We start from the raw sequence: 20,458 nt of genomic DNA on the forward strand, positions 1-20,458 counted from the left end.
GGTCCGGTTCAGGGACCTGGGGCTGGAGGGGGTCCGGTTCAGGGACCAAGGGCTGGAGGGCGTCCCAAAAATTCCACTGAGCTTCATCTTGGTTTATTTCCTGAAGCAAGCAAACGAAAAGGAGTCTCATCATTTCCTGCTGCCTCTCTTGCTCTAGTAAAAAACAAAACAAAACATCAGCCCACCCAGGTGCATGCTGGTCCCATGCCTGCAACCTCCCAAATAAACTGCAGGTGCCTGTGGAAATACTTATGTCTACAAAAATAAGCCCAACAGAAAATAATGTGTCATTTAACCCAAAACAAACATGCAAATAAACATATAATAAAGCTAAAGACACAGTATCTCCAATATTACAAACAAACCCAAGTTAATAAATCTTCAGAAATTATACAAAGACTAATAAATAGCTCCGATAAATGTATTATTTTGCTAGTAATGACCAGCAGGAGGGGCTGATGGAGTATAAAGCAGCCATTCTGGCTGCTGAAAGGCAGAGTGTGACAGAGGATACAACACAGATTGCTGTGTTGTAAGTATTTTTCATCGCTGCAGTTTGTGGAGAGCCGAAATAAACACATTCAACAGTCATCTTCGACCACCAGTTTTGAGATGTTTACTGTAATAAACTCCGTCACACATGCTGCTAATAACTCAGAGTTCAGGATTTCTTCATAATACTGGGAGCATTTAGTGTTTTCTGTGTGAGTCTGGTGGAGACACTGAGCAGAGACACTGGATTTGTTCTGATTTTAATAGAAAACAGGGATGACGGACTGTTAGTGATGATGTCATGATGACACGTGCGGCGTGTTTATGTGTGACGTCACCACGCCCTGACGCCGCCTCCGCTTCCGTGTCTCTGTGGCGCCATGTCGGCGCTCTGCGGAGCTTCAGCGCCATGACTCCCCGAGCCGAGCGGACTGTTGTGGAGCAGCGAGCTGCGGACATGAGGAGGGGGACGAGGCGGGGACACCACCGACTGCTCTGCGGCGGCTCTGTGAGGAAAACCCGCGGCTCCGGAGGCTCCCGGATGCTCCGGGCGGCTCGGCCGCTGCGGCGGGGACCGTCCATAAAGTGTCTGCCGCAGCAGCAAAACACTCACATAGTGCATGAAAACTACCAACACAGCCATTTAAATTCGCATTTACGACTGTAACGGACATATATCTCCACTCAGTTGACCATTAAAGCGACGTCATATAATATTAAAGACAATTATTCCGGGTTTCTCCTTTAGGGACTGTCTGAAAAGTGTCATCCCGGAAATAAAAGAATAACTTGCATGGAAACGGCCGTCAGTGTTTTATCTCCTTTTAATGACAATATTCATCATCCAGATCAACTGTAGGAACATTTTGACTGCACAGGCCGTGCTTGTTTACGTTTCAAGTGAAGACTTTAATTTTGAGAAAAGTTTAATATTGGCACAGTAATGTTTGGGGAATGATGCAGTTTGCATGTCAGACCACGAGATGGCGCTGCTGGTTAACAATGGGAGAACAGAGATGTCAATATTCCTACAGATGACTAAATTGGATTTTTGCAGTGACTGTCTTTCAAATTTGTGAACATTTTTTATAATTCAACTGCAGCTGCTTTAGAATTAGGGTCTTCTTTCTTCTTTGTAACCAGGGACTGTCCACAAAGCGTCCAGTGTTGGAGAACATTGTTAAACTTCATTTTCAGTCCAGTGAAAACATTGTGTACATGCACTTAGTATTTCAGTTTCGTATCTATTTTCAGTAAAATCATTCCACTGTTACCTTGTACAGCATGTCTTTGCAACTTTTTTAGGTTGGATTCTAAAACTTCACACTGATAATTAAAGATATTGTACAAACTCGCAGACTGCATTAAAATGAAAAATCTAAATTTGTAGGCATGTTACAAGGTGCTAATTTATTGAAGTTAAAGTTTAACTTCCCCTCAACCTGCTGCCGTCTGTTATTCAACTTGATGTTGACCCAAACAGTGAAAATTCTCTGACTCTGTTTTTGCAGCTGTAGCGGACGAGGACGAAGGAGAGCCGCCGTCCGGACGCTTCGATTCGGCACCACTGAGGACGGAAACATGAGTTCACTCCAGAAGGTAACTCGGGATGCATTGATGGACCTTACGAGGTGTCCACAGCTTTTCTGGAGGTGTGAAGAGGAGAACATCGGCTCTCAGGAGAGAACTGTGAACTGTGAGCAGCAGAGATCAGAGCAGACTAAAGAGGGCTGGAAGAGACGCTTCAGCTCAATTTACACAAAGTTCTCAACTGAAAACAAACCTTTTGGACCTCAGTGATGCTTGGAGAACCCCAAAACAGTGCTGTTTGATAGCTGTTTTGTTGACAATGGAGTAGGACTGTATTGATGGATTGGTTTGGATGGCAGTGATCACTACAGGTAATTAACGTGAGGCAGAACGATCTCAACACCGAAGGAGCAGCTTCGGCGGACGAGCCGACAGGTCTGCAGGGGGACTCACTGCGTGACGGTAATGCATGCTTCTGATTGGATGATTGTTGCGCACACCCCCTGTTCACGTGAAACCCATGCAGACCCCCTCAGAAATCTGCGCACAGGCCTTGAATGAAACTGTGGACACAGGATTCTGAGTGGCTCGCAATAAGAGTGCACATGAGGTGAATAAATCAGAGTCCATTTCTGAACAGCCGCCCCCAACTTCGCTAAGTGAAGTTGCTGTCCTTGAAGTCAGTTGGATGAATCTGAGGGAAGGGCTGGAAGCTTGATGAGCCGGGCGACGGGACATGTATAGGTTCTGTCCTTGACTCGGACTTTTGCTGTCCGTATCCGGCCATCTGCTCCAGGGATGACGGCTGTAATATTCCCCACAGGCCACAGAGCCCGTGGGAGTTGGTGATCGATGATCATGACGATGTCATCCAGTTTTAAGTTGTCCTTCTCCAGTTGCCATTTAGATCGTGTCTGGAGGGAGGGCAGGTAGTTGGTGATGTATTTGGACCAGAACTGGTCAGCGAGTGCCTGACACTGTCTCCATTTGCGTTGGCTGAGGAGCTCGCTGTCATCGTAGACCACCTGAGACGATACGAGTAAGGGGGGCCACCATGCTTTTGACTTCTCTTTGGGGAGGCTCACTATTCCACACTTTGAAAACCCCTGCTCTAAACATTAAGACGCAGCTGGAGCATTTTTCAGCAAGTTATGTATTCCCGTTCCTCCAACCGAAGCTAATTGATTTAGTCTTGAAGCTAGCATGCGTCTGGGAGACGGGCTGGATGTTTGGCTCACTCTTGAGCACAGAGACTCACGTCTGCTCTGTGTTTCCTCAGAAGCAGAGACCAGCGCCTCGACCTCGACCTCACCGCTGCCACGAGTGCGACAAGGCCTTCCGGAGCCCCGGGGAGCTGCGCAGCCACCGGAGGATGCACACCGGCGAGCGGCCGTACGGCTGCGAGCACTGCCAGAAGACCTTCCCGTCGCTCAAACACCTGAAGCAGCACCGGCTCATCCACAGCGACGAGCGGCCGTACGGCTGCGACCAGTGCGACAAGGCCTTCGCCTCGTCCTCCAACCTGAAGGTCCACCGGAGGATCCACACCGGGGAGAAGCTCTACAGCTGCCAGGACTGCGGCAGGAGCTTCAGCCAGCAGGGGAACTTCAAGCGCCACCGGAACATGCACACCAAAGAGGAGACCTTCCCCTGCCGGCAGTGCGGCGCCGCGTTCAGCAGCCGGAGCTCCTACCTGGTCCACCAGAGGATCCACACCGGCGAGAGGCCGTACGAGTGCCGCTACTGCGCCAAGGGCTTCATCACCGTGTCGGACCGCACCGTGCACGAGCGCGTGCACACCGGGGAGAAGCCCTACAGCTGCGAGGAGTGCGGCAAGAGCTTCTCCCAGCTGGGCAGCTACAAGAGCCACAAGAACACCCACACCAAGGAGAACATCTACTACTGCGACCAATGCCAGAAGATCTTCACCTCCAGCGGCTCCTACCTGCACCACAAGAGGACGCACTCGCAGGCCCGGCGCTACAGCTGCGAGGACTGCGGCAAGACCTACAAGAACCTGGCGTCCGTCAAGAAGCACAAGCTGACGCACGGCGGGGTGAAGGCCCACCGCTGTCCGCACTGCCACAAGTGCTTCTACACGCTAGGGGACCTGTCCAAACACCTGCGCGTCCACACCGGGGACAAGCCCTACAGCTGCCGCAAGTGCCGCAAGCAGTTCGCCTGGAAGGTCCAGGAGAGGAAGCACAAGTGTGTGTCGGAGGAGGCGTGAGGACGGAGGAGCACCAGCTGATCGATCACCAAGCTTCACACTGCTGACTAAACACACTCCCACACAAACACACACATTCAGTATTAAACACGGGTTGGTATTTGATAAAGAAGCAACAGTTCCACAACGAAAATGTTGTTTCCTGATTTTACTTCTGATTTCAAAATTACTCATAGTTGTGTGTGTTTCTTCTCACTGGTGCTCAGTTAGCAGTGAGCCCGGCGTGAGACCGGCCTCAGAGCGCATCGACTCCATCAAACCAACATCCCAGCAAACCCAGGCACCGTTTCCACGACGACGTTCTCAAGGCAGGTTCTCGAAAATGCTCCGTCTGCATGGAAATGGGCAAAACGCAACTTTTTGAATTTGCTCCGTCTCTGTGGAAATGTGAAAAATGCATTTGTTTGGAAAGGATAGATCTCCATGGAAACCGGGAGGAAAAAGCTACTTTTTGACAACTCCGTCGCCGTGGCAACAAGGATAAAGCAACATTTGAAAACACTGTCTCCATGGAAATGGGGCAAAACACAAATTTTTGAAAACCCTCTGACTCCATCTTCTTGGAAACGGGGAAAATTCAAGTTCTTTAAAACTCTGCTTCTGGTCCTGCTCCTTGTTCTTGTCCTGATCCTGATCCTGGTCTTGGTCCTTCTCCTTGTCCTGGTCCTGCGTTCCAGTCGCAGTGAACAGTATTTTGCACATGCTCGGTAGACGGACAGTCAGAACAATGTTTTCCTCCAGACTGACCAGATGCAGGGATCATATCAGGAAGTGTTCAGTGGACTGATGGAGGATCAGCTGTTCCTCTGAGCAATGCGTTTTTTCCTCCTTTATAATCTCTTCAGTGATCGGTTGATCTTTGATCTGTTGCCTTTTCTTGGTGAAGTTCTTAGTAACGTTGCTTCGGTTCGATGTTCTGAGAGTTCAGTTAAAAACATCTGATCTGATTCTCATGTTGAGTTTTTATTGTTCCAGCAGCTTCAGTCTGCTTCATCCAGCCAGCAGGGGGAGCTGCAGGGAAGATTTAGAGCTCCAAGAGCTGCTCCAGTTCCTGATGAAACAATGACTCAACTTTAACTGCATATTTATCAGAGATGTGATCACTGTGTTGAGGATATCAAATCAGACAGCAGAGGATTAATCAGCTTATTAGAAGTTTTAATTGCACATTATTAACCTGAGGAAACGTTCTACAGAAAACAAGAATGAAAAACATCAAACAGAGCAGCTCAGTGGAAATAGAGAAGCCTGGACTGAAGGTTAAACATTTTTTTCTCTCCTCTGACCAACGAACAGCTGAACAGAAAATACAGCAACGCATTAAATCCATCTCAGAACTAAAATAAAGAAACAGTATCTCAATAGTCTCTGATATAAATCAATAGTCACACAATGACTCCACGCCACACTAAAAACAAAAATACAATAAAAAGTTCTGCCCTACTGCTAAATTTATAAACCAACTAGGAGTGTAACGGTACACAAAAGCCACGGTACGGTACATACCTCGGTGTAAGGGTCACGGTTCGGTACGTTTTTTGGTACAGTGGGGAAAAAGTAACAAAAGCTCACAAATGTACCAGAACATCTTTCCCAAGCTTTCCCACGCAGGTCTACCAACTCCACATGCTGCATCTCTTCCGCTTGTACTTTCTTCTTCATTTGTTCATGTTTGGACCTGCTTGCTCTTCTTCTTCTGTGGTAATGGTGGTCGCCGGCAGCTTTTAGGCTCATTACCGCCACCTAAGGTTGGAATCAGGATTCGCTTTTTTTCAACTCACTCATGTATTCGTCGTGTGATTGTGTGTACCGACCCTTACAAATACCGTTACACTCCTAAAACCAACCATAAAAATTATTAATCTGTTGTTAATAAACCGTTACCAAGACGATCACAGCAGTCCATTTCAAATAAAAGCACTCCTTGCTCAGATTAAATAGTAAAAATAAAAAAAAATTAACAAAATATCATGAGGCTTCAAAGGGTGACGTCACACCGCAGTGCATGCTGGGATTTGCAGGCAGCTGAAAAGTTTGTTTACTGCAGTAAAGGTTGTTTATGATGCTGTCCTTCTTCTGTCTCGTTAAATCTGTTTAACAAATTAAAAACATGCTGCAGACCTGCCCAGTTAATAATAAGGATCGATCACACATAAGGGCAACGATCAGTGTGTCAGTCATAACCGTCTGGACAGCAGAGTCTGAAATGTTCAGACAGGCTAATCTTGTCCATTTGGATGCTTTACCTTTTAGTGATTTATTTATTTAAATTAAGTCGATGTCAGGCTGTCAAAAGAGTGATTTTGTGCGGATGTTGATTTGTAGACACTATTGAGATACTGCTTATTATTTTGATTACAATTAATTGTGTTTATTTAAATCGGCTGTTGGATTCTGTCACTTTGTGTTTGGAGGCAGTTTTAAACCTTCAACTTAAAGCATTTCTTAGCAGAGAGTCTTAATTTATTATCAAAGAAAAAAACCTTCCTTTTTCACCTTTTGATTTTCTTTCAAAATAAAGTCCCATCCCGACCCACAGGTGGACTTCAGGAATCCACCTTAAAAAAAAAAGCTGCAACAGTGTGTTGACGAAACCAGGACTCAGCGAAGGAACAACTTTAAGTATCAGGAGGAATAAAGTGACAGTGCTGTGAGAGATTCAACATATCAGCTGAGTCTCTGATGATACTGCAAATAGAAATAATAGAACCATGAGCAGAACAATTTAACACTGACTTGGATGAGGTCTGGAACATTTTAAGCTTTAAAGGTGCATTCAGGAGTTGTTCAACTTTAAAAATACTTATCTTCCACCGTAAATGTGTTACAAATATTCAATGATGTGTACAATATGCCCCGACATATTCATTGCAAGTACCGCTAACAGCACTTAATTGTCAATTAAAAGTCACAGTGCCGGTCTGGCATGAGAATTTTTTTGGGGAGAATTTGTTATGATGTGACGTAATGCGCGCTCCGGCTGGCCTAATTTAAGTTTCGTTTTGTCCGCCATTACTCTGCCAGATGCTTCGTGAGCAACAAAAACTGAGCAGTATTGAGGATGGATCTTCCAGAAAGTAAGAAACGACCGGCTTCTGGCACTGCCACAACTCCAGCACAGACCCCACCAGGCAGAAGAAACTTACATTTTACTCGAGTGCTACTTAAAGAGCGAGAAAGGAGTTCCCCTCTTCCGTGCATGTACGGCACCCAAGCCACAGACACAAGCATTTCACTAAGCTGCAGTTACGCCCAAGGCCTGCAGGGGCCGTTGTTTCATATAAAGCGTGAAAATTCCTTAATGCACCTTTAAATGAATAATTTCATCCTCATAGTTCAGCTGCACTGCTAAAATACAGATAAAAACGATGATCATCCAATGACAACATGAACTGGAATAAACCCTGAACTCAGACATGACATTCAGATCTGTCTGACTTCTTTTCATTGAACCAATAACTCACTCTAACATCACAATTAATCAAAATTAATAAATATAAATCTTTTGACAGCTCAGAATTGATCGTCACAAACTGACATTAATGTGGTGTAATTTAAAGCTTGTGTCCGGAGTTCTGAAAGAGAGAGGTTTTTTTAATCCAAGGTCTTAAGGAGCTATCAAGCCATGCCCCTTTAATTGTGCATGCACATTACCTGTGGGGTAAAAATGAGTGCCTCCGAGTCCTACAAGCATTCTACACGTTTAGCTGTTTACGATGGATGTCTAGCAGACAGTGGATATATCTGAGGTAAGCGCGGCGACTGCTACTCTGCCTGGGCGAGTGCGCGTGCCTTCTGGCTGCATTGACAGCATGGCAAAGCGGAAGCTCGAAATCTACTGACTGAAGCTGACCGGCGCTTTTTCGGATAACATGGGGGTCTATGAGACAAAGGCGGAGCTCATATATAAATTTTTATATTGCTTTATGCTAATATTATATTACAGTATCGAACCAGACTGACACATTTAAAGTATAAGTTCAGTTTAAACAGTTTTCATATTGTTTATAGAAAGATGTATAACAATATACTCACTCAGAAGGGTTTTCTGATCCGAAAAGTGGTCTGGGAGAATGTTAGATCCATAGTCAAGCTGCAGACCTTCATATACTGTTAGCCAATTGGGCATCCATAGCGTCGGCTCCCAAGACGGCTTTAATTGTCCAAAAACTCATTAGTATCACCAATATTTCCCCATGGTCCGCTCACGCCTCTCCTCCACCACAGCCCGGTGTCGCAAAATACAAGCTGTTGCGGTTTTACAGATCTCTGAAGTCAATCCGTGATCAGGAAGTAAACTGAAGTACATTCACCAAGAGACACAGTAGGTGGCGCTGTGCATCTAAGTTGTTGATCGCCACCGGCTCCAAAGAAGAAGCACATCTCTGAACTGCAAACATCTGCTTCCTCTTCTTTGGAGAGTGGCGACCAACAACTTTGGTGCACAGCGCCACCTACTGTGTCTCTTGGTGAATGTACTTCAGTTTACTTCCTGATCACGAGAAGAGAAAAAGCGAAGCGCTGAGGACAGGTTACGCCAGGGACGCACTGGACGCGGAAGTGCTGCGCGCGCGCGGAACGTCTCTGCGTCTCCGCTCCCAACGGAGCTCCTCCAATGGGGTGGGAGCTGGGCGGAGCCTTGGGGAGATGCTACATTTGTGCTACATGCTAGTTTTCCAAGATCGCCAACCCCAGCTTTAAGCTCTGTTAAAAAAATGATACATACGTTGGAAACAAACGAAAGCTTTCATCTTCCTTATTTTCTATGATTTAGTCTTAATTTTTCATTGAAAGGCTGAAGACTCTCTGAGTCCAGATTGATCTTCTGGGTCTCCATCGTCTTTAGTGTTCATTTTTACCTTTATCTTCTTGTATCTTAGAAACATCACAACACCAGCAACAGCAGCCAAAGCAGCTACAGTCACACCAGCAATCAGTCCATCATGTCCTTTCCCTCCATCCTCTCTCCCTCCATCCTCTCCAAGTCGTCCTGTGTGTCCTGCAGACAGAAACAGAGTGAGGTAGAAGACGATGAAGAGCTGCTGTCTTTTCTCCAAACTCTCAACAACATGATGAAAGAGACCTCAACTGAACAAATATTTTGCAAAAAAAAAACTTAAATCTCAGTCACGCTAAACAGTCACAACACATAAATCCATCCATTCATCTTCTAAGCCGCTTCATCCTCTTCAGAGTCCCGGGGGGCTGGAGCCAATCCCAGCACCTTCGGGCGAGGGCGGGGTCACCCTGGACAGGTCGCCAGTCTGACACGCTCATGTTCACACCTAGCACCAATTTAGGGTGACCAATTACCCTGACATAGGAAAGCAAATTATCAAGTCATTCATTAATAATTCTATTTGTTTCATCTTATCGATTGATGATCCATTAATTTCTAGGAAAACTCACAACAGAGATAACATTTCATGTGATTTAAGATCAAGAAATATTACTTCAGTAAAATAAAAATTTATATTCCCTTTCTCAAAAACTGAGGCTATGACTCAGTGAACAAGCAACAAATAAGTAGCCTTGAAGGTTCAAGAACTGCGTAAATGATGTTCATAACTTCAAGTTCTATTCAACTTCATGAACATTAACAATTCAGTCTTAAAGGTGCATTCAGGAGTTTTACAACCTTAAAAATATTTTCCACCATAAATATGTTCCACATTTTTAATGATGTGCACAATGTGCCCTGACATATTCACTACCAGAACCTCTAACAGCGCTAAATTGTCACTTAAAAGTCACAGTGCCGGTCCGGCTCCAGAGTTTTTTTGGGGAGAATTTGAAAGGAATGACGTAATGCACGCTCCGGCTGGGTCAGTTTCATTTTGTCCGCCATTACTCCGCCAGATGCTTAGTGAGCAACAACTGAGCAGGATCTTCCAGAAAGTCAGAACAGACTGGCTTCTAGCACTGCCACAGCTCCACACAGACTCCACCAGGGAAAAGAAACTTAAATCTTACTTGAGCGCTACCAAAAGAGCGAGGAAGGAGTTCCCCTCTTCCGTCCACGCGAGCCATAGGCACGAGTTTTTCGCTAAGCTGCATTACGCCCAAGGCCTGCAGGGGCCGCTGTTTCGCATAAAATGTGTAAACTCCTTAATGCACCTTTAAAAAACAAATTCTGGGCTGCAACAAAACATAAAAGCATACAGTACATTCACTGACAGTGCTTTGGCTCCATCTAGCAGCAAAGATGTGTAACAACAATCTAGTCCTAGATTAGAAGACGACCCCATTTTTGAGAATACATACAATCTCTGGAATAAAATATCATCCTATAGTCAGGCCAATACGGTACTAGTTTGCTTCCGCCTGGGTGGCTATTGCTGTTCTAGAGGGAATATCATATCCTGGCTTGATGTACTTTATTACCTCTCTAAACCCCTGTCCCTCAGCGACATTTATTGGCAGCATGTCTGTAGTAGCCATGTCACATATCCACTGGGCAGCGCCCCCTGCCTTCCTGGAGTCACTCGTCGTCCCAACACCGCAGTGATTGTAGGCTGAGAGCTCCTCACTCCTCGCAGAACGGCTGAATGTCACTTATTGAGGTGATAATTTAACAAAGTTGTGGAGGAGTTGTACTTTAAAATACTTGAACGCATTCGGCATCTTTGTCGTCATTAAACAACTTAAAGTGGTTCCGTACCGAACTTCGTCTGCGCCTTCATCCTGCCAGCTTGCCGCTTCTCGTCTGTCTTGTTGAAGTCAGAGCAGCTTCTTCTGTGTCCCCGCGTGTGTCAAGGACGTCTGGCTCAAGCGCGCCTTCATGCGAGCTTGCGTGGAATTACGGGTTTAAAACGCAATTAATTGCAACAAATTTATTTTAATCGAGTAATTTCTTATCGTCAAGCAATCGATAATCGATTAGTTATTTGCATCCATAACCTGACGTGCATGTTTTGGACTGTGCGAGGAAGCACAACACACATATCTGATCAGTCAAAGAACCAGTGAAATGATGGACACATGAGGAAGAGTCTCTCCCCTCATCCCTCCCTCTGCTCATCTAAACCCATGTTACAGCTTCTTCTTCAGTCTCTTCTGTCACTGTAATTTGTTCTGGATGTCCTCCAGAAGAGATTCTTCCCACTCAGACTGATCTGCTCCATCAGCACCACTTTCCATAAAGTACTCAGTCTTAACCATTTTCAAATTAAACATCAGACCTGTTGGTTTGTCCTCAAGCTTATTCACAGTAACCAATGTCTTCCTGTCGCCCCTCAAAGTCCAGTTGCTTTCTCTGATATGGCTGATTCCTCCCTACCAGACAGAGCAAACAGCGACCTCCACTGTGTTTCTGTCACTTCACAGCAGGAGGTCAGTCTGTCCTGCAGAGGCCCTGAAGCTCTGGAACGACTCACCTTCTTCCATAAGAGAAAAATCTTCCCTCTCACTCTTTAAGAAGGCCTGTTCTATACATTATCACAGTTTCATGCTTCTTTTTTTTTCCTTTTGATGATTTCACAGCAGTTATCTTTATCAAAATGTGATGTGCGCCACAGAAATGGTTCATTTGTCATGATCATTAAAAGGGATGGAATCTCTGTACGAGCGCTTTGGGCATCGTTCCCTCTTTGAACCATTTTCTTTTTTGTGTGTGTGTGTGCTGAATAAATAAACTCAAACCTGCAGCTGCTGCCACCGACAGAGAGATGGAGCTGGTGAACGTGTTTCCTTCACTCTGGACAACATAACACTCATAGATTCCTCCGTCAGCAGGCATCACGCTCCTCAGGATCAGACTCACGTCTCCGTCCTTCATCGCTCTGTCCTTCAGATTCACTCTGTTCTTATAAGAAGGATGATTATCTGGATCGATGTGTCCGTCTCTGTATAAGAAAATATACAGTTTCTTTTCCAGGTCCGGTCTGCTCCATTCTACCGCCAAGATGGTCTGATCTTTGTTCGGAGCTTGACATGGCAGAGTGGCATTTTGTCCTTCAACAGCTGAGACGATTCTCTGGACTGAACCTGAGAAGAAACAGATTCAGGAGAGACTCTTCACTCCTCCAGCAGCCAATCAGAGAGGAGAACACAGAGGACCAATGACTCTGTGTGTGTGTGTGTGTGTGTGTGTGTTTGATTCATTTGACTTGTTATTTGTTTGAAATGTAAATAACATTCCCCTTCAGGACACACTCTGCTTGATAGCCTGACATGTCGATTCACGCTTAACCTTAACTTCTCAGACAGAGGAGATCAGACTGTGGTTCAGAGGGAGGAGCAGCTGCCGGCTTCACACTGATATCAGTCAGTAAACACACTGGTTCAGTTCAGGACACATGAACGAGCTGCTACTGCACGGCAAACACCTTCACTGTTTTATGATCTGATGCTAAAACCAGTGTTATTCTTTCGGTTTTAACCCAGTTTGACTCTGCTCCTGTTTTGTTAGATTTTATTGATGCCACCTCCTGTTGTAAGTTTCATTATATTCAACACTTTGGCTCCACTGCTTGTAGAAATAAACCTGAGTTGAATTCTGTTAACTGAACGAAAACTGATTCCTTGATCAAATAAATAAATAATAAATACTCTGAATGGAAGTTATTAGGGCTGTCACTTTAAAGCAGAACCATGCCACTTTTTTACCTCAATAAATGTTTTTCAGAGTCCCTGTGGGGGTAAACAAAGGCTTGGCACGGTGATTCGCCGGCCCCTCCCCTCCCCTCAGGGGTCTGTGTCCTGAAAGCAGCGCTTGCAACTTTCACTGCCAGGCTGCGCTGCGGCACGCAGGTTGCAGCCCTCACGCAGCACTTACACACCCATTCAAGTCAATGAAGTCGAAGGCAGAGCGCGCCCACAGTCCACGCAAGGCCTGTGTCGAGCGTACGCCGCTGTCGTCCTGCAGACCGCCCTCAGCACCACTTCATTCCAGGTCTATTTTTGCCGGAGCCGCAGCGGAGCCGGAGTCAATTTCCCACCACCAGCAACTCTGAGAGCAACTCTTAAAACTCAGGGGTTGTTCTATCTTTGACTTGAGTTCATAAAAAAAAAAAAAAATCATTAAAATGAGTACATGTAAAAACTTCAGTTCATGTGAAGTGTAAAACTCAGAGAAAAGTGTTTTATCTTGCACTTTAGTTCATTTATAAAACGTTAAAATAAGTTCATTTAAAAAAGTGTATAATTTAGAGTTGTTTGTTTACGTCTTGTACTTCAGTTCATTTAAAAAATAAACTTAAAACTCAGAGAAATTGTTTTATCTTGCACTTAATTTACTGTAAAAAAGTGTAAAACTCAGAGTTGTTTGTTTTATTTTTCAGACGATTATTTTGGACTTAAACATAGTGGCTGGGCTGCTTTTTTTTAGAAATAAAAGTCATTTTTCAAAAATGATCTGTCATTGCATTATTTTAAATGTTATGTATCAAAAGTATTGGTATGAGTATTGGTATTGGTGAGTACTGAAGGTGAAGTACTTGTACTTGGTATCAGTCTGAAAAAAAAGTGGTATCTTCCTGATTGGGCTTAGAATTTATTTTGGACAAGACGTCCTGACTCAGCTTTTATTCATCATCAATAAAAATGTGGATTCATTTGATGAGTCATGCACTACAATTCTATAACGTCCTAGAATTCAAATTCTGCACTTGTGCACTTTGAGATCTGCTCTCAGATATAAAGTGCGTTATAAATAAAATCCAAGATTATTATTACTTGAGGACCTAAAGCAGATATGAGATTAAAATGCAATTAATCAATTTACATATTAAAAATCCTGTAATTAATTACATTAATTTTTCTGATCACATGACAGCACTAGAAGTTATATTTACAAAGTGGTGTGTGTCCATTTCATTTGAAAAAAAAAAAAGGTGGCAGCAGTCCAACATGTCAGACAGATTCTGATGCTGTGACTCATCCCGTCTGTCTGAGTCCAGCACGACGCTGAAGTTGGCTTCCGATTCGCCAGCTTCCGATTCGGCACTTAAGGGAAAAGTTAAGGGGAAATGAAATGAACGTGCAGTGCGACAGTTTATCCACTGATTACCTGTTTTTTTCGACACTTCTTGATGTGTAAACATTTTAGGCATTTGGGTAAGACATTAACTATGCCTCACAAGAAATATTGTATTTGTGAAAACATTTAACGGGATATTTAACCGTTTTTGCTGTATAACCACTCCTTATTACACCAGGTCCAGATTGAAAACCACTGCACCTAGACTCTTCAAATCTGGACTGAATTATTCTACACAGACTACAGATTCATAAAAACAGAGTTTCTGATTTGTGAAACTTTTATTCTATTTGTGAAAATGCAAAAAAGGCACATTTCACTGTATTTTTCTCATCCAGACCACATGACACCAGGTCTAGGTCGAGAACCACTGCACCTAGACTCTTCAAATCTGGACTGAATTATTCTAAAGAGAATGTAGATTCATAAAAACATAGTCTCTGATTTGTGAAACTTTTATTCTATTTGTGAAAATCTGATAAAGGCACATTTCACTGTTTTTTTCTCATCCAGACCACATTACACCAGGTCTAGGTCAGGAACCACTGCACCTAGACTCTTCAAATCTGGACTGAATTATTCTACACAGACTACAGATTCATAAAAACATAGTCTCTGATTTGTGAAACTTTTATTCTATTTGTGAAAATCTGATAAAGGCACATTTCACTGTTTTTTTCTCATCCAGACCACATTACACCAGGTCTAGGTCAGGAACCACTGCACCTAGACTCTTCAAATCTGGACTGAATTATTCTACACAGACTACAGATTCATAAAAACATAGTCTCTGATTTGTGAAACTTTTATTCTATTTGTGAAAACGCGATAAAAGCACATTTCACTGTTTTTTTCTCATCCAGACCACATTACACCAGGTCTAGGTCGAGAACCACTGCACCTAGACTCTTCAAATCTGGACTGAATTATTCTACACAGACTGTAGATTCATAAAAACATAATCCCTGATTTGTGAAACTTTTATTCTATTTGTGAAAATGCAATCAAGGCACTTTTTGCAGTTTTTTCAGCATATAGACCACACTACACCAGGTCTATGTCGAGAACCACTACACTTACACTCCTCAAAGGCTATTTTTTCTCTGTTGAGTGTAAGGCTGCTACCCCTTTTTTTTTTGTTCCTTTCCTGCAACATTGAAGGTTTTCCATTATCTTACTGTGTCTGCCTTACTGTTTTCTTTATTCTACTTCGTAAGTGCTTAGCCCGCCTACGGGCTTCGCTAGTGGCACACACCCAGGCGATGGCCGTAGGTCAATGAATGTACCTCCAGCTGGCCTGCTGACGGGATTGGTGCGTAAGATGGAAGTAAACAAACTGTACGTTCAGAACGGCCGCAGAACTCCCAAAGAACGAGGCGAGCATCCATGCGCCAAAGCGCCACCCACGATGTGAACAAGCATCGCCACAGCGACAGACACACACGATGGCCGGGGCAAGCCACAGCGGCAGGCGGGGAACCCCTGGTCCGTGACCCACACAAGGGAAGCGGCAACCGGCTAGAGAATCCAATACGGCAAGCGGCAGAACTCCTGTTCCCGCTAAGCGCCGCCACTGCAACAACATCCGCAGACCGTGGCAAAAACCAAGCGGCAGATGGGGAAAGTCCTGGTCCGTGGCGGGAAGGCTAAAGGACCGAAACGGTTAAGCGACCAAACTCGCGTTCTCGCGGAACCCGACATGGTCACAGAGCCTGTACACACATTCAACAGATATGAATGCACAAAAGTGGACGCAGAGGCCCAGGAGGCAGCCTGGCAGATGTCACCCACCGTGACACCACTGCACAGGGATGCAGAGGCAGCCACACGTTGTGTGGAATGAGCACGAATCACTGCTGGCAGCGAGACATTCTGTGCCTCACAAGCAGCTGCAGTAGTGCTCCCCACCCAGTGGGCGAGACGCTGAGAGGTCAGCTGAGAGGGCACCAAACCTCACAAACAGCTGGTCCATGGTGTGAAAGCCAGCTGTGCGCTGGACATAAAGACGCAGGGCCCTAACCGGGCACAGCAACCACAGCCGTGGGTCGTTCTCAGACGAGCCAGGCAGGGAGCTAAGCGTTCTGACCCGGATCACTCGCGACCGGAAGTCCGAAGTGACCACCTTGGGATGAAAGGCCCGGTTAGGCCAGAGATGCACGAGTCCCCCATCCTGGCTAAACACCATGCAGGATGGGTGGACCGACAAGGCGCAAGATGGCGGCCTTGAAGGAGAGAAAGCGGTCCTCCACCTGCTCCAAAGGCTCAAGGGAGCCCCTTAAGACCCTTCAGCACAATGTGGAGATCCCACGGGGAGACCACATGCCTGGGGGGTGGCCGTAGCCGCGCAGAAAATGCTTCACCAACGGGTGACTGCATGCAGAGAAGCGGCCGAAGCCGCCGTAACCTGCTGTAATGGCCAACGCAAACACTGCAGTGTGGATGCAGCGCGGCAGCCGTCTAGCAGGGCCTGGAGGAACTCCATGGAATCCCAGGCACCGCCCACCATGTGGTGGTCAAGGGTGCCTCCCCATCCTGCGAGAGATGCATCCGTGAACACCTCGACGTGATGCAATACGCAGCCCAGGGGGACTCCTTGCATAGGACAGCAGGATCCATCCAGAAAAGGAGATCCTGACGTGCCCCGGGAGGGATCAAGACCTTTCTGCATCCGTGCCGCTTCCCCAAGCAGTGGAGGCATGTACACCGCCGTTGCAGCCTGCGCATGTGTTGAAGGCCCACCCAGGTACCACTGGGTGGGCCGCGGCCATTAAAAACCCAGGACGGTCCTGACCAAACGGACCCTGACCAGAGGTGTGGTCACTGCAGACCTCAGGGCTGAGAGGAGGGAGGCTCGCCTGTCCGCAGAGAGGCGGGCCCTCATAGAGAGCATGTCCAGCTCCAAACCCAGGTAAGCCGTGTGCTGAGCTGGGGTGAGCATGCTCTTGTCCCGGTTCACCAAGAACTGCAGGAGCTTTCCAGGAAGTGTTTGACCATCAGTATACGGAACCTCCTGGTGGCTATGTGAGTGTTTAGGACCTGCAGGTCCAGAATGGGTGTCATGCCTCCGCTCTTCTTGGGAACCAAGAAGTAGGGGGAATAAAAACCTGAGTGAGCGTCCTCCGCGCTCAGCTCCGTAACTGCGCCCCGGCGGAGGAGGGGGGACACTTCTGCTTCGAGAGCGGCCGCCCCCGCAGGGCATGCGAGCCGCGTACGAAGAATCCCATTGAAGAGAGGCGGGCGACAGGCGAACTGCAGGGCATAGCCGCTTCTCAGCGTCCTGGACAACCAGGGAGAAAGCGGTCCCAACATAGCACGCCACGTGTGAAGCGGAGCGTGAGTGGCTGTACCACGGCCTGAGGGGACAGCCCACCCATCCTCCCGGCCTCGGGGGATGACGGGGACCCCGGCGAAAAGGGCTGTTGAGGGGGTGTCCCATGAAAGAGCTCGGGCAGCCGCTTCGGGGCCGCGGACCAGCGGTTTGTTGGGGACGAACCCGGCGGTGTGGTCCCGAAATTTCTCGGGCCGCCGACCACGGTGATGCTACCGGGGCGGGGCGCTCATCAGCGGGGACCCGGCCGGCGTGGCTCCACCGCTCTGACGCCTCGCTGTGCTTAACACAGGCGGGAGCCAGCGGAAAGTAGTTTGGAGCGTTTCGAGGCACCGTGCACAGTGCTCCATTTGTGCATCACGCTCGGCGGGAGAGCCAGTGGCCAAGCTCGCTGCTGCGTCCCGCTTACACGGCAGCAGCGCGGCGAGCGCGTGGAGTAAGAGCCGGTGATAGCGCCGTGTGTCCGGGCTGCTTTGCGCGCACTCCGCTCGCCATTCTCTGCTATATCACGTAGCGAGAGAAGGGAGGGAAAGAGCCCCGCCGAGCTTGGTATGCTTAGTCATACAAGCGCGGGAAGAGGGGAGGATAGCTGCTCCTTAGCGATGTAACACAACCCTCACCGTCCTCTTGGCGGTGAGCGGGGCATCCCAGACACGCCGCCCGTAGGCCTGGAATGGTAGCACGGCAGGACACAGCACCGCAGTCCTGGACCGAGTCTTTGACTGGGTTGCTAGCCCGAGAGCGAAGTCATGCTGCGCCGGCTCGGAGGCAGAAGCGCGAAGCCAGTGCGTTGAGCGGTGGAGGTGAAGAGCCCCGCGAGGTGCTCCACAGGCTCGCGGGGGTCTCAGGCAGGAGTACTGCAACAACACATCATGAGTAGGGCAAACTAACCTGTCTCACGACGGTCTAGAGAAGTTGGAGAAGGTGCCGTCGCGTTGCGTGGACTCCTTACACACGGGGATGCCGCTGCTGCTGCTGCATGTGCGGGAGCCGGTGAGACAGCGCCCATAAAGGCTGCTCTCTGCTGGGTTACCTCAAGCGGCAGAGTGCGGCAGGCAGGCAGGAAGGCCACTGGCAGTGATGCTGTCAGCCGAGGCAGGCAAAGCAGCGCTCGTGAAGATCTTGCTCGATAAGCAGGATGATAAGCCCAACACCCGATGGCGACTGGTCACAGGCCGGTCCATCCGTCTTGATCCGAAGAAACTTGTGGCTTCTGAAAGTTTGAAGTGATGCTGATACAGAAGAAGGGAGAATGGCTGCCTCCAGCTCTGGGTAAACCCTCGGGGGGCGTGGAGCTGTGCCATCGGGTGGCGGGGATTGGTGCGTCGAACTTTTGTTGTCTCAGTTGATTGGCTGCGCCAAGGGGAGTGCCACTAGCGAAGCCCGTAGGCGGGCTAAGCACTTACGAAGTAGAATAAAGAAAACAGTAAGGCAGACACAGTAAGATAATGGAAAACCTTCAATGTTGCAGGAAAGGAACAAAAAAAAGGGGTAGCAGCCTTACACTCAACAGAGAAAAAATAGCCTTTGAGGAGTGTAAGTGTAGATTTTCTCGACATAGACCTGGTGTAGTGTGGTCTATATGCTGAAAAAACTGCAAAAAGTGCCTTGATTGCATTTTCACAAATAGAATAAAAGTTTCACAAATCAGAGACTATGTTTTTATGAATCTGTAGTCTGTGTAGAATAATTCAGTCCAGATTTGAAGAGTCTAGGTGCTGTGGTTCTCAACCTAGACCTTTTGTAATGTGGTCTGGGTGAGAAAAAAACAGTGAAATGTGCCTTTATCGCGTTTTCACAAATAGAATAAAAGTTTCACAAATCAGAGACTATGTTTTTATGAATCTACATTCTCTTTAGAATAATTCAGTCCAGATTTGAAGAGTCTAGGTGCAGTGGTTCCTGACCTAGACCTGGTGTAATGTGGTCTGGATGAGAAAAAAACAGTGAAATGTGCCTTTTTCGCGTTTTCACAAATAGAATAAAAGTTTCACAAATCAGAAACTATGTTTTTATGAATCTACAGTCTCTTCAGAATAACTCAGTCCCAATTTGAAGAGTCTAGGTGCAGTGGTTCTCGACCTAGACCTGGTGTCATGTGGTCTGGATGAGAAAAATACAGTGAAATGTGCCTTTTTTGCATTTTCACAAATAGAATAAAAGTTTCACAAATCAGAAACTATGTTTTTATGAATCTGTAGTCTGTGTAGAATAATTCAGTCCAGATTGAAAGAGTCTAGGTGCAGTGGTTTTCAATCTGGACCTGGTGTAATAAGGAGTGGTTATACAGCAAAAACGGTTAAATATCCCCTTAAATGTTTTCACAAATACAATAGTTCTTGTGAGGCATAGTTAATGTCTTACCCAAATGCCTAAAATGTTTACACATCAAGAAGTGTCGAAAAAAAACAGGTAATCAGTGGATAAACTGTCACACTGCACGTTCATTTCATTTCCCCTTAACTTTTCCCTTAAGTGCCGAATTAGTCCAGCTGAGAAGAAGTCATAAAACACTGACCTGCTGACTCAAATGTGGCGCAGAACAAAATGAGGAACAGGAACACGGACATGTCGTTTCCTTCTGCAAAAGTCCACAGAGAGAGAGGGGAAGAACCAATGACGTATAGAATGACTAGACCGCTCCCTGCTCGGCGGACAGCAGCGGCGCCATGGCAAATCGGCGCTGACTTCCGGTAGGGGCAAGAAGCAGTGGGGCTCTGTGGAATCCAGTGTAAATACACAGACTTCAAGGCCTGCTTGTCATCACTGATGGGACAATATGTGTTATGTTATGGCTTTTACTGTTAGCAGACAGTAAAATCTCTGTCCTCGGCATGCTGTCATGGCAATCACAGCGTTGTTTATCCCTCACAGACAAGAAAAAATAAAGCATGTTTTT

General features: G+C 46.6%; 1 protein-coding gene and 1 long non-coding RNA gene across 2 annotated transcripts; one reads left to right on the top strand and one right to left on the bottom strand.

The window, feature by feature from the left end:
- Positions 1 to 857: 857 nt before the first annotated feature.
- On the top strand, positions 858 to 7,127 carry LOC115409073 (zinc finger protein 239-like). The gene is made up of 3 exons (XM_030120067.1): positions 858 to 1,000; positions 2,004 to 2,091; positions 3,302 to 7,127. The coding sequence occupies exons 2-3, from the start codon at positions 2,074 to 2,076 to the stop codon at positions 4,250 to 4,252; spliced, it is 969 nt and encodes a 322-aa protein (XP_029975927.1). The 5' UTR covers positions 858 to 1,000; positions 2,004 to 2,073; the 3' UTR covers positions 4,253 to 7,127.
- A 1,737-nt stretch (positions 7,128 to 8,864) lies between these two features.
- Positions 8,865 to 20,200, bottom strand: LOC115409575 (uncharacterized). The gene is made up of 3 exons (XR_003933991.1): positions 20,078 to 20,200; positions 11,894 to 12,238; positions 8,865 to 9,251 (listed from the first exon to the last, which is right to left on the bottom strand). It is a non-coding gene; the product is annotated as an uncharacterized LOC115409575 (long non-coding RNA).
- Positions 20,201 to 20,458: the final 258 nt, after the last annotated feature.

Source organism: Salarias fasciatus, chromosome 3 (genome assembly GCF_902148845.1).
Source record: "Salarias fasciatus chromosome 3, fSalaFa1.1, whole genome shotgun sequence".
NCBI lineage: Eukaryota > Metazoa > Chordata > Actinopteri > Blenniiformes > Blenniidae > Salarias > Salarias fasciatus.